The following is a 13,382-nucleotide window of genomic DNA, read 5'->3' on the forward strand; positions in this document are numbered from 1 at the left end:
TTATTCATCCATCATTGCCTCAGGAGAACGATTGGGGGAGAGGCATTGCGACTTGTTCTTTTGTGGTCTCTCAGTCTTTTCGAGTGCCTCACCGCAAAGACTGGCCCGTATGCTTCTCTTCGCATTGGCATCCGCAATGATGTTGGCTTCTGTGGGTAAAAGTCAAGCGACGGTACTCATCCGATAGAATCAATGGACTTCAATGGCACGGCGCGCGGTATGTCATCTTGAGACTTAAGTACGGCCCTGTGAGACTACGAAAAGGGATAAGACCACAAAAAGTAAACCACATATCCCGGGGGAAAAAATCACCGACGTTCATGCCCGGCCTCGTTGATGCCGTCTCATTATGCGGGTTGGCCGCTCGCTTCCAATCGCATCGTCGTTGGGCAGCCATCAACCCTCCTCCTTGTCTCCTTGTCCGTCTGATGTCCCAAGTCCAATTCTGTTCGTCTGCCTTGCCTCTCGTCACATCATTTATCACATCACTCAAGCTCCCGAGTCCCAGAAACCGCACTTCCCAGTCCAACCCAATTGCGACGTGGCGCCAGTGCTTGTTCCGCCTCACTTGAGCCAATGGCTCTCAAGCACGCACGACAGTGATCACTTGGACTCTGAGACTGACAGAATTTGTCTCCATTCGTGGGGACAGCGTGGGGTAGGCCTGCGTCAGGGACCCCTTACTCCCGCACCTTGAACCCTGCGACAGACCAGTGATGCTTGTGATGTTTGGCACTCCTGGGAAAGCTCCCCCCTGCTTCTCGAGAGTCTACTTTTCTTCCCACAGCTTAGCCCAATTGTGTACTCCTGGGATGGTCGTAGTCGGGACGCATCTCGTCACTCTTGGTCCCTTATTTCTCAACTCCATCCAGTGTCAAGCCGAGACAAGAAACCTGTTGCTTCCTTGTCATATCTGCCCATTGCACTTTTGTCTGTTGTTTACACCACAACACGGTCTCACAGGCGACAAGATACCTCTCAATACATCCTTTTGAGTCTCGCGATACCAGCCCAAGAGACTCGAACTTCTTACTCCGGCTTGGGCACCGCACTATCACAAGAACGTTGAGGAATTGTCAAGAAAAAAACTCCCAATCTCATCTCACGCCAACGACAGCCGTCCACGTGCGCCACAGACAACATCAGACCATCTCCCCGGATCAGCATTGATCAACTTTCGCGTAACAAGGACCCCCATAATCCACGAGTCCCGGAAGCATGAATTCGGAAGAGCCAGTCGATTTCTGCCCCTACCGGCAGAACCTTGATTGGAGCCATGTCCAAACCCAAGATTTCTCCAACATCCAGTATTTCCAACCATCAGATTCAGAGCTGGAAAATGGTAAGTCACGTTAGATTGCGCTTTGAGTATCGCATTAGTACGCCTAACCCCTTCATCTTACAGACGGCGACGTATATGCCAGTGGCGTGACGTATTCCTCACAACCTGCACAGGCCAGCAGCAGCAGCAAAAAGAGTAAGAAGAAGGCAAAGAAGGACAAGAAGGCAGCACAATACACTTATGAAGAGCCACCGGCTGTCGCCCCTGAGCTTCCCACGCCTGAACCGCCTCAAGATAACGGCATAGCCGAAGACGAGTGGCCGACACAAACCCCCAAAAAAGACAAGAAGAAGAAGAAGAAGGGGAAAAAGGAGGAAACTGCTGCACCTCCGCCACCTCCGCCTCCACCGCCCGTAGAAGCTGAGCCCGAACCGGAACCTGAGCTTGAACCTGAGCCCGAGCCCGAGCCCGAGCCTACGCCTGAACCAATAAAAGAGAAAGAGATCGTTGTAGAGGAGGCACCCGTGTCTCCGACGAAGACGAAGGAATCCTCCAAAAAGGACAAGGAAAAGGACAAGAAGAAAGACAAAAAGAAGAAAAAGAAGGGCAAGGGCGGAAAGGACACCGAACCAGAGCCGGTCGAGAGCTCAAGATCGATTCCACCTCCGCCGCCGCCACCCCCGGTAGAGGACGCCAAGCCGCCAAAGATGGAGGATGTTCCAGCTCCGCCTCCGGAGGCCGTCATTGAGGCCAAGGAGGAGCCGTCGGCGGTCGAAGCTGAACTTGAGCCGGCTGCTGACCGAAGCCTGGATGACGCCAAAGTCGATGACACGGTGGCGACGGAAGTATCTCCAGACGCTGCCGAAGCCAATGCAGAGGCAACGGAATCTGCGGCCGTAGATCCAGCCCCCGCCGAAGCTCCCGCTGAAGCCTCTGCTGAAGCGCTTGTTGAAGCTGCGACAGAAGGTAGCCAGGATAACGTAGCCGATACACCAGCACAAGCGACTCACGAGGCTACAGAGGCTACACCTGAAGCTCCCACTGAGGAGGTTGCAACCGAAGAACCTTCAACAGTCGAAGCAGAGCCTATTGCAGCGGAACCCCAGACTGACGACACACCACCTTCCGAAGCTGTTCCCGAGGCTCCTGAGGCTCAGGCTGAGGCCGAAGTTGACAAGGAAGCAGACGACAAGCCTGAAGACGCAACTCCTGCCAACGCTCCTGCTGATGCAGTCCCCGAAACGACCGCAGAGACACCAGCAGAGGAAAGGTCCAACGAGCCCGCACCTACACCAGACGATGCTACGCCGGTGGTCGACGAAGCCAAGCCTGATGAATCCACAGTCCCAGATCCGGCCCCCGACGCACCCGCAGATGCAGAACCTGAGACTGCTGCATCAGCAGAGGAGCCCATCAGCGAATCTTCAGTCGAGCCTGCATCGGAAGAGACTGCACCTGTTACAGATACTGCGGTTGATGCTCCAGTCGAAACGAAGTCGGAAGACGCTGCTCCTGTCGAGGAGAAAGCGGCTGACGAGGCTCCTGCTGAGTCAAAGCCTGACGATTCCGCGCCAGCCCCGGAGGAGACTGCAGAGCCTGAAGAGCCAGCTACTGAGGCTCCAGCTGAAGACAAGCCGGACGTTCCTGGTCCTGCGGATGAGCCCATCACCGAGACTTCCGAAGAGACAAAGCCAGTAGATGCTGCCCTTATAGAGCCTACGGCCGAAGCGCCCGTTGGCGCCGAGCCTGCGGCAGAAGCCGCAGAGGAAGCTAAGCCGGATGACGCTGCCGCTGCAGAAGTTGCCGATGTTCCTGCCGATGCTCAGGTCGACGTCCCGGCTGATGCCTCGGCTGACGCCCCAGCCGAAGAACCCGCGCCCGCGGAAGAACTTATTGCTGCCGATGTCAAGTCTAAGGATCCCGTTCCCGAGGAGGCATATGAAGAGGCTTTGCCTGAGGACTCCTCTGCTCCTGCTGCTCCTGCAGCCGAAGAAACTCCTGAGGCCAAGACCGAGGATGCCCCTCCTTCCGATGCTCCTTCTTCCGAACCTCCGGCTGCCGAAGTTGCGGCCGACGAAGCATCTGATGAGCCAGCTCCAGCTGAGCCCTCAGCCGAGCCTCCTGTTGAGGCAGCGGAAGAGCCGCTCTCCGAGGAGTCAACACCGGAAGAAGCATCGACGGCTGCAACTGCCGAAACGGAGGCAAGTGCTGAGACGGAGGCATCTTCAGTTCCTTCTGAGGTCGCTAAAGAGGCCGATACAGCCGAGCCTGGATCGGTTGAGGTTGATGTCGCAGACGCTCCGGCTGAAGTGGCCGCTGAGACTCCGGCAGCTGAAGAAGCAGTGTCATCGGAAGAGACCCCAGTTGAAGCTGCGGTTGAGACTCTAGCTGTAGAGGATGCAATCGAACCCGCAGTCGCCGAGACAGATGCCCCCGCGGATGATGCTGCAAAGCCTGAAGAGGCCGAATCAGCTCCCGTCGCCTCAGAGGACGCACCAGTACCTGCTCCGGCTGACGCAACCGAGTCTGCGGAGGTTCCATCTGAGACAACTGATGCTCCAGTTGAAGTAGCTGAAAGCGAAGAGTCTGCCCCGGCTGAGCCGGCCGAGGTCAAGGAAGAGGCAGCGCCTGCTGAGGCCGAACCTGCGGCTATCCCAGAAGATGCAACAGCCACGGATGCAGCTTCTGAAGAGTCCAAGCCTGAAAATGCCGCGGTGGAGGCAGAACCAGCAGCAACACAGGAAGAAATTGCTCCCACTGGCGAAGATATGCCAGCTTCCGCTGATGCTGATGACAAGTCCGTTGAACCAGTCACTGCAGCAGAGCCCGCTGAGGAGCAGCCTGCCCCTTCAGACAAGGAAGCCGGCTCAGCGACTCAGCCGGCCGAGGCTGAGGCCGAGCCCGCGGTTGCTGAGCCGGCCGAGGCACTAGTCGAAGCAGCCGCTGATTCTGCGGCTGCTCCTGAGCCTGACGCTGAGACCACCAAGACTGAGGGCGTCGAGCCTCCCAAGGAGTCTGAACCCGAAGCTGACGCTGAAGCCTCCAAGGAGATTGAAGCTGAGCCTTCGAAGGAGCTTGCAGAGAGCGCTGAACCTGCCAAAGAGTCAGAGCCCGAGGCCGCAGCTGATGCCACGCTCGATGAACCGGAGACGGTCGAGACAGCTGTCGAAGAGACAAAAGAGCCTGAGGTAGGACCTGCCCAGCAGGAGGAGGAATCTCCCGCTCCCAAGGAAGAGGACGGCCCTACTGCAGAAGCTGAGGCCGAGGCTGTCAAGGTGGAAGAAGCTGAAGTTGCAGACGTTGAACCAGACGCTTCTGAGCCAGCCAAAGCTGAAGCTGAAGCTGAGGACCCTAAGGAGGCAGGGGTTGAAGCTGTAGCAGAGAGCGCTGCCGTAGATGAGCCTGCCGCGGCTCCTGAGGTTGATACTACGGAGGAGCCTGTTGCCGAAACTGCGGCAGAGGTTGAGGCTCCTGTTGACGCGGCCCCTGAAGGTGCTTCTGAGAGCACTGTTGAAGTTGCTTCCGAGACTTCTCCCGAAGATGCTCCTGAGGCTGCTCCGAAAGCCGAAACCGAGGCAGCGACAGCTGCAGTTGAAGCTGATGATACCAAGGACGCCGAAACCGAGGTTGCTGTTGAGCCTGAAACAGCTCCTGAGGCTACACCAACGGAAGCCGAGCCAGCTGCAGCCGAGCCCGAGGCACCGAAAGAGGACGAAGCTGCCGCCACACCAGAGGATACCCCAGAGGATGCTCCAGAAGCCCCCAAGGAAGCCGATGTCGAAGCTCCAGACGCTGCTGCCGCTGCTGCCGCCGATACATCTGGGGATGCCGCCGCCACGGACGACGCAGTGGTCTCAACTGAAGGTATGGACGGATACGAAATCATCAGTGACGGCAAAGAATTCAGTTTCACCGTGGACATTCTCTCCCCAGGGACCAAGGATACTAAAGAAGAAACAGAACCTGCCGCTGAAGCCGAAGCCACGCCCGAGGATGCCAAGGCCGAAGAGACAATTCCCGATCCCGCCCCGGAGGAGCCGATTACCGCCGCTGCCGAAGTGGAGACTGAGCCAGAAGCTCCCGAGGAGACCCCAGCCGAAACGCCCGCCAACGCTGCCGAGCCCGAAGCTAATACTGAAGAGGTCAAGACCGAAGCTACCGAAAATGAAGTTGCGCCTGAGCCCGAGGTCGCCGCAGGAACTGCCGTCGCGGAGCCAGAGGCACCTGCCGCCGCTGAGGATCCCAAGCCTGCGCCCGCTGCTGAGGCAGAACCGGAGTCGGCCCCCGAGACTAACGACGAAGTCCCAGCTGCGGACCCGACCCCAGAAGCCAAGGAGCCTGAACAGGAGGCGATTCCAGATGCACAAGAACCAGAGCCGTCAATTGAGGAACCTTCAGAGCCCGAGGCCGAGACCGCTGCCGACCCTCCTGCTCCTGCCTCGGAAGAACCAGTTCCGGAGAAGGCTGCAGAGACGGCCGAAGATGCTGGCGAGGCGCCTCCTGAGGCTGATGCTGCTGCTGCTACTCCCGAATCTGAGGTTCAACCTGAAGACTCCGCCGCAACTGAGGTCCAGGAGCCTGCGCCCGAAGTAGCGGCTCCCGCGGATGACAACGAACCAGCTGCCAAGGTCGAGGGTGATGCTGAGGTTAAGGGTCCTGAACCTGAAGCGCCAGCAGCAGAGCCTGAAGTCGAGACGGCGCCAGCTGAGGCACCGCCTGCGGCCGAGGAGACCAAGGAGCCCGAAGCAGAAGCTGTCCCTGAAGCTTCCTCTGAGGCGAAGGAGGTCGATCCTGCTGTCGAGCCTACCCCCGAAGCTGAACCCGCTGCTGAAGCAGAGCCTGCCGCCGAATCTAAAAACGAGCCCGAGGCCGACGTACCCGCTGTTGCTGAGACAGAGGAGGCAGCGCTTGTTCCGGAGACTGTGGCTGATGAGGTCAAGGAGGCTGATCTTGAGCCTGCCGCTGAGCCTGCTACCGAGCCTGCAACGGAATCTGCTGCGAAAGCTGAGCCAGCTTCTGATGTTAAAGAGGCAGAACCCGAGACTGATGCCGTTACTGAAGCAGACGTCAAGGAACCTGAGGGTGAGGCTGCAGCTGAGCCTGATGCTACTCCTGCGACTGAGGCTGTTCCTGAGATTGAGGTCGCTGCTCATGAGTCCGACGCTGCTCCTGAAGCAGAGGCTGCTCCTGAAGCGGAAGCGGCTATCGAAACTCAGGAGCCCGCACCTGAACCTTCTGCTGAGGCAGTGGCTGAGGAACCCGAGTCTGCCCCTGCTCCCTCTGCTGAAGAAGCTGAAGCACCCGAAGCTGAGGTCGAAGTGGCAGAAGCCAAAGAAGCAGAGCCCGCGGCTGAGGCGGAATCTACTACAGGGGCGAAGCCTGCTGCAGACGCCGTTGATCCTGCTCCTGCTCCTGAGTCAAATGAGCCTGAACCTGAATCGGAATTTACTCCGGCCGATGCTGCTCTGGCTGAAGAAGCTGCCGATGTTACGGACGCGGTTCCGGAGCCGGAGGCGCCAGCAGCGACCGAAGAAGCCAAAGAACCCGAAGCCGCTGCTGTAGAAGTTGCCGCAGCAGAAGTCAACGACCCTGAACCCCAGACCGAGGTTGTCGAGGAGGCGAAGGATGCTGCCGCTGAGCCACCTGCCGTCCCAATTGAGACCGCTCCTGAAACCGAAGAGGCTCAACCCGATCCGCCCGCTGCGGTGGAGGAACCTGCCGAGGCGGAGCCTGCACCCGAAGTCAAGGAGGCAGAGCCGGAACCAGCGTCTGAGCCAGCTGCGGAAGAGACTAAGGAGCCTGTACTCGCCGAAGCTCTCGCGGAGGCGAACCACGCTGCCGCAGTTGAAGAACCTGAGCCTGCTCAGGAGACCGAGATACCCGAAGCAGATACGACGGCTGAACCGGTTGAAGAGCTTACGCCTGCTGAGGAACCTGCTTCGACAGAAGATCCTGCACCTGCGCCAGTTGAACCAGAGGCACCAGTTGAGCCAGAGGCACCAGTTGAGCCAGAGGCACCAGTTGAGCCAGAGGCACCAGTTGAGCCAGACGCGCCAGTTGAACCAGACGCGCCAGTTGAACCAGACGCGCCTGCAGAAGCAGCTGTTGAAGAATCTGCGCCCGTCGAGGAGTCTGCCCCGGCTGAGCCAGAAGCACCCGCTGAGCCAGAAGCACCCGCTGAGCCAGAAGCACCCGCTGAGCCAGAAGCACCAGCTGAGCCAGAAGCACCCGCTGAGCCAAAAGCACCAGCTGAGCCAGAGGAGCCTGCTGAAGCAGTTGTCGAGTCTGCCCCGGTTGAAGAAGCTGCTGCCGCTGAGCCGGAGCCACCAGCCGAACCAGTTGAAGAGCCTGCCCCTGCCCCTGCCGAGCCAGAGCCACCGGTCGAGGCAGATGTTGAGGCACCAATGACAGCTGAAACTGAAGACCACACAGCAGAAGTCGCAGTGGCTGCAGTGGCGGCGGCGGCAGTAGCCACGGGAACAGCGGTGGCGGTGGCAGCAGATGGTGAAAAGACGCGGTCTTTGGATGCTGAGGAAAGCAAGGATAGGGTAGGACCAATTGCCTCTGATGCGACAGAGGCAGAGAAATCAGGTGAGAATTCCCCTCCTTCCTCTAATCCCGATTCCCCCGATGGAGAGGCACGGGAAGGACAGGATGGCCAAGATCCCGAGGACGTCGGACCGGAAGCCGTCGCGGAGCCTGCCGAGGACAACGCCCCGGAGCCGGAACCCATGGAGCCTGTCGAGGAGAACGAGACAGCAATGCCTGCCGAAGCTACCGAAGGAGACGCCCCGGAAGAGCCAACTGCCGAGGTTCAGGAGAGTCAAGATGCGGTCGACGAAGAGCCTGATGTTGAGGAATCTGCCTTACCACCCTCAGACGAGCTACCATCTGCCACTGATGAAGCGTCACCACCATCTGTCGAGGATCCTTCTGTTGAAGAGACCGAATCACCAGATCAAGACAACGCTGAAGTCGCCGCAGGTGAAACGCCCACTGGGCAGCCTTTGGAGGAGCCAGTTCTCGAAGACACTACTGTCGAGGCTGAGCCCGCTGAGCCAGCACCGGGCGAATCAGCTCCCGCAGAAGAGGCAGCTCCAGCCGAACCTGCTTCCGACGAGACCATCTTAACTGAGTCTCCGCCAGAGGAGGCTGTCGCCGAGGAACCTACCCCAGAAGAAGCCTCACCTGAAGAGCCTGTAGCTACAGGAGAAGAATCGGCCGTGGAGGAGCCGACTCTTGAGGAGGCTCCTCCATCCGAGACTACTCCCGAGACAACAGCAGAGCCTGAGACTATCGAAGCTAGCCCTGAAGAAGCTGCTGCACTTGGGGACGCCTCTCCCGAAGAGCCAGAGCAAGTCGAAGATGCATCAATAGAGATCCATGTTGCTCCTGAAGAGGTTCCAGCAGATGCAGCGCCTGAGGAGTCAGCGGCAGAGGAAGCTCAACCAGAAGAGCCAGACCAAACGCCAGAGACTCCAGCCGACTCTGCCCCCGAAGAGGCAATCTCGGAGGAGCCCACCGCTGAACCCGCCGATGAACCCGCCACTGAGCCTGCACCAGAAGTCGTATCCGAAGAGCCCGTCGTGGAGGATGCCCCTCCTGAAGATTCGACACCTGAGCCCGCACTAGCAGAGCCTGCCCCCGAGGAGGAGACTCCTGATGAAGCTGTTCCAGAAACCACACCAGAAAACTCCGCAGCAGCCGAGATACCTCCTGAGGACGCCGTTTCTGAGGAAGCCGGCTCTGAAGAGGTCGCCCCCGAAAAGCCTGCCCTCGAAGAGCCTGCCTCCGAAGTAGCTGCCCCTGAAAACGTCATTGCCGAGGCCGAAGAAACCGCTCCAGAGTCTACTCCTGAGGAGCTTGCCCCTGAAGAGCCTACTCCTGAAGCTCCTCTTGATGAGGTTGTCTCTGAAGAAGTCGCCTCTGATGAAGCTGTGCCCGAAGAGTCTGCTCCCGAAGAGTCTGCTCCCGAAGAGCCTGCTCCTGAGGCCGCCCATGCCGCGCCTATAGAGGCCGAGGACGCACCTGAAGACACACCGGCAGCCTCCGAAGAACTCGCCTCAGAAGCTCCTGTCAATCCTGATGACGCTCCTGAAGACGCCCCTGAAGAGGAACCTGCAGAGCCCGACGCAGTTGAAGAAGCATTTCCAGAGGCGGACGCCAATGGGCCTGAAGAAGCAGTACAGGCCCCAGATGACAACGCGGAGCCTGCTGATAGCGATGAGTCAATTGGTCAAGACTCACTCATTGCTGGAGCCGCCGCCGCTGGTGTTGCTGCTGCAGCTGGCTTGGTTGCTGCCAATGCTGTCAAAGACTCAGACGACGATGCTACGGCTAGAGAAGCTCCTAATTCTGCTGCAGCAGACGCAATGTCACGTCGCAGCTCATCAGACAAATTGACGCAGACTTTGGATAATATTTCGGCGCTGGACACAATCACCATGGCGGACCAAAAGAACTCGGATGTGGATGCCATTTTCAGCCCCGTGCAGCGAGACGGATTCTCGGACTGCGGAACGCAAACCGATGGCTCAGTATGGGGCCTCCGGCCCTCGACTCCCGCCGTGGTTCTCCCTGAGTTTTCCATGTCACTGGCCGCCAAAGATAGGGCGAGGGCTCTCAGACGGCAGCGCAAAGTCTCCATCAAGCAAGCGGAAGAACTCATCGCGGCTGCTGTGGTTATCTACGCCACAGCCGAAACTCTTCGTCCACCATTGAGCCCATCATCTCAGAGCAGCTCGCAACTCATCAAGGCAATGCCCAGCTGGGAGAGAATGGACATCAAACCGAAAAAGGCCTTTTTCTGGAGGGTTCTACCAGGCCTTCTTTCCAGACGCAGGAGTACTACCACTACGGGAGCGGATAAAACTAGAAGGTTTGATGCTAACTACTTTACAGAGAAGAAGGAAGCAGAGCGCGAGAGGCACCGACGACGACGCCAGTCTTCGACCCACCATCCTTCATCATTCTCGAGCCGTAGCCGAGGCGAAGACGAGAGGAGAGAACACGAGAGCAGAGAACACGAGAGTAGCAGACGCCACTCGCACACATCACATCACTCAAGTCGACGACACCGAACTGACAGCGAGCGGTCTCTACGATCCGGCGAATCTGTGCCTCGAACTCCGCCAGGTCCTCCAAAGAGACAAGACAGCGGTTTCTCCGAAAGCCCCCAAACTCATTCTCAGCACCGTCATCGTAGCGAACGTAGCGAGCGGAGTGCGCGAAGCGAACACAGCGAAAGGACCGAGAGAACTGAGAGAAGTGAGAGAAGCCACCGCCACCGCAGCGAGCGTACGCCTGAAGAGCAGGCTGCCCATGATCGACGCAAAGAGGAGAAACGACTCCGAGACAAAGAGCGCGAACGCGATCCCGAACGTGACAGACCAAAAGATAGGCACCGCGAGAGAGAGCGCGAGTTCGCGCTCCAACGTGAGATTGACCGCGAGAATGAGGAGAAAGCGCGTTCGCGTCGCAAGGGCAAGGAGCCCGAGACCATTGCCAAACCCGAGGATACTCCCGAGCGCAGCCATCACCGCTCTCGCCGCCATAGCAACTCAGAGCATCAGCGCCCGCACCGCACCCTCAGCAAGAGAGAATCCATGGAGCCCGCGCCAGAGAAACCCCGGCGATTCTTCAGCGTCAGAGGTGGAGGTACGACTGGACCCAAGGTCCCTCCCCAGGACCACCCGGCGCCAGCCACGCCAAAGGACGACATGCCAATGGATGACAATGCAGGACGACAGGAGTCTACTCCCACACGCGACACTCCCAAGCGATCAAGCACAACGCGGGACAAGCATAGGCACAGAGACAGATCCGAAGGCGGAGGCGGTGCCAAATTGCAAAAGGTTCGCGACGAGGTCGCCGAGGAAGCCCGCAGAGAAGCTCGCAGGACTGCTGAGAAGGCCGAACGGGCTGCCGCAAAAGCAGCTGAAAGGGCTGAAAGGGCCGAAAGGCATGAGAGAACCGAGAGGCCCGAGAGGGCTGAGAGATCTGAGAGATCCGAGAGATCCGAGAGACCTGAGAGGGCTGAGAGGGCTGATACGGCCGACAAGCCGAGATCAAAGCACTCGGACGACTCTCGGCGCCGTCTTCGTGAGGAGGGCAGGAGGAGGGAGAAAGATGACGACAAGGCTAGAGAGAAGGAGAAGGAGAAGTCAAAGGGGATCAAGGGCGTGTTCAAGCGTCTCTTCAACTAAGGACTTGGGATGTGTGTGTAATGATTCTACGACGATGAGTGTACGCGGACCATGTTTTTCACGGGAACGGTATTAGACTGCCATGCTTTTTGAGATTTTTAGTACTATTTGGGAGGCGTCTATTGAGAATGGCTGGATGGTTTTGTTTGATGATCTTCACGATGGATTCCATTCTTGCTAATGGCTAATCGCTTCATGATTAATGTACTTGAGAACTGAATGTCAAATGTCTGATGAGTCTTCTTCAATTGACGCTGGAAAAGATGCAATATCTTTCAAATGTGCTTGGGACGGACAGCGAGAAGTTCTATGAAAATCGTCCTATCGTGAGATCCGCCCGTTGGGCTTTCTGCGTGATATTTCCGGGTTGAGTCCGTTGGCGCGCAAACGGGATGTGGGTTTCACCGTTCTCGTGAGTTTTCCTTCGTAGCCTGGGCAAAATGTCTCGGCCGAGTGAGGTCGCGATGTCCCGTCTCCCGCGAGGAAACGTTCTCTGGTGTTAGCATCTAACCCAAGAGGTAGACTTTCAATGCAACAGAGGTGATTGAAACTATTGAACCTTGTTGAGATGACTATCTAGATAGTTTTGACTCAATGTCATCGTGGTTCTCTCGGTCTTTACACGGCGGATATAATGCCTAGTAGTCAGGGGCTGATAGGCTCGGGATCCGGATTGTGGGTTTCCGCCCTGCGTTCCTAGTGTGTCCTTCACACCTAGTGTAAAACGTTATTACTTTATCTTTTCTCTTCAACCTCGAGCAATCCTTTTTGCGTGCGAAACTCTTCTGAACCTCTTGTAGCTACTGCAGTCTACTCCTCACCGCGATTCCCAGCCTCATCTTCTCTGCCCTCTGCAATCTACCTTCTTGGCTAAGATACTCCGTGAACTCCCAAAAACACAGACCCGAACACGGAGGGCGCGCCTCCCGGATTGTGGGGCCCAATCCCTCCCCGCCCGAACCCCCCCGCCAGCCCGAACGGCCCGCTAGCGGCACTCTTTTCCACTCCCCCTTGCCAGGTGCCTGCCTCTCCCCCCCTTCCTTAGTCCTAGTAGTTCCTGACGATCTTTCCTCCAAAAAAACAAGACCAACAATAGCAAGAAAGCAAAATCAAGAAAACAAAATCTAGTGACGAAGATGTTTAGTCCATTTGAAGAAGGTCTGTTGGCTAAAAGTACTTGATTGGAACTTACCTTCGTTGTGTCTGCACGCACCAGCCACCCCAGTCATGTGACACGGGAGTGCTTACCTTACCTTATGTTTCTCAACCCCGGGGAAGGGCGGTCCACACACGTCCCGGAATGTGGGGTTTCTTAGCAAGACGACGTCCGTTGACCGCCGGTTCAAGCCCTCAAGGTCTACCTCTTTACTGTGTAACCGTACTCTCCTCTCTCTCTCCTCTTCCTCGCTCTCGTTTTGCTCTGCGCCTGTTGCTTGTATTTCAGGCGGTAGGGACGGTTGGAGTTAAGCGCCTGTCACCATACCGGCTGTGTATGCTCGATGCGTCTCTAAGGCGCGCAGAGCGCTTTGGGGTGAGAATTGTGAGACAATAGATAGATAGATGGAGTGTATTTACACGCCTGCGTCAGCTGTAACAAGGTTACAGGGCAATATGTGTGTGTGCCATGTTGGGCCTTACTGCCTCGGTGATCAACGAAAGATGCATCTCGGTTCGCAGAGTTGCCAAGATCTCGTAAATCCTAGGCAATGGAAACCCTCAAAAGCCGATAAACGCTTGCAATAAAGCTTCAAGAGTCAACTCTGACTGGTCCCTCGTTTACGGATGATTCGGTTGTTATCGTTGGGTCTCGTGTCTCGTTCAGCTCATTTAAACTACATACGCGTCCACCCCCGCCTCGGTTGCTGCCGCCAGCGCCGACCAAAAAAATGCTTGTT

General features: G+C 57.5%; 1 protein-coding gene across 1 annotated transcript; it reads left to right on the forward strand.

Annotated features, from left to right (window-relative positions):
* The first annotated feature begins 7,426 nt into the window (after positions 1-7,426).
* Positions 7,427-11,754, forward strand: BDZ83DRAFT_619946 (uncharacterized protein). Its single transcript, XM_060508165.1, has one exon. It carries the CDS (start codon positions 7,687-7,689, stop codon positions 11,485-11,487), a length of 3,801 nt encoding a protein of 1,266 aa, XP_060365410.1. The 5' UTR covers positions 7,427-7,686; the 3' UTR covers positions 11,488-11,754.
* The last annotated feature ends 1,628 nt before the right edge of the window (positions 11,755-13,382 follow it).

The sequence above is a fragment of the Colletotrichum acutatum genome (genome assembly GCF_030867785.1).
Source record: "Colletotrichum acutatum strain CBS 112980 chromosome Unknown BDZ83scaffold_42, whole genome shotgun sequence".
NCBI classification, from domain to species: domain Eukaryota; kingdom Fungi; phylum Ascomycota; class Sordariomycetes; order Glomerellales; family Glomerellaceae; genus Colletotrichum; species Colletotrichum acutatum.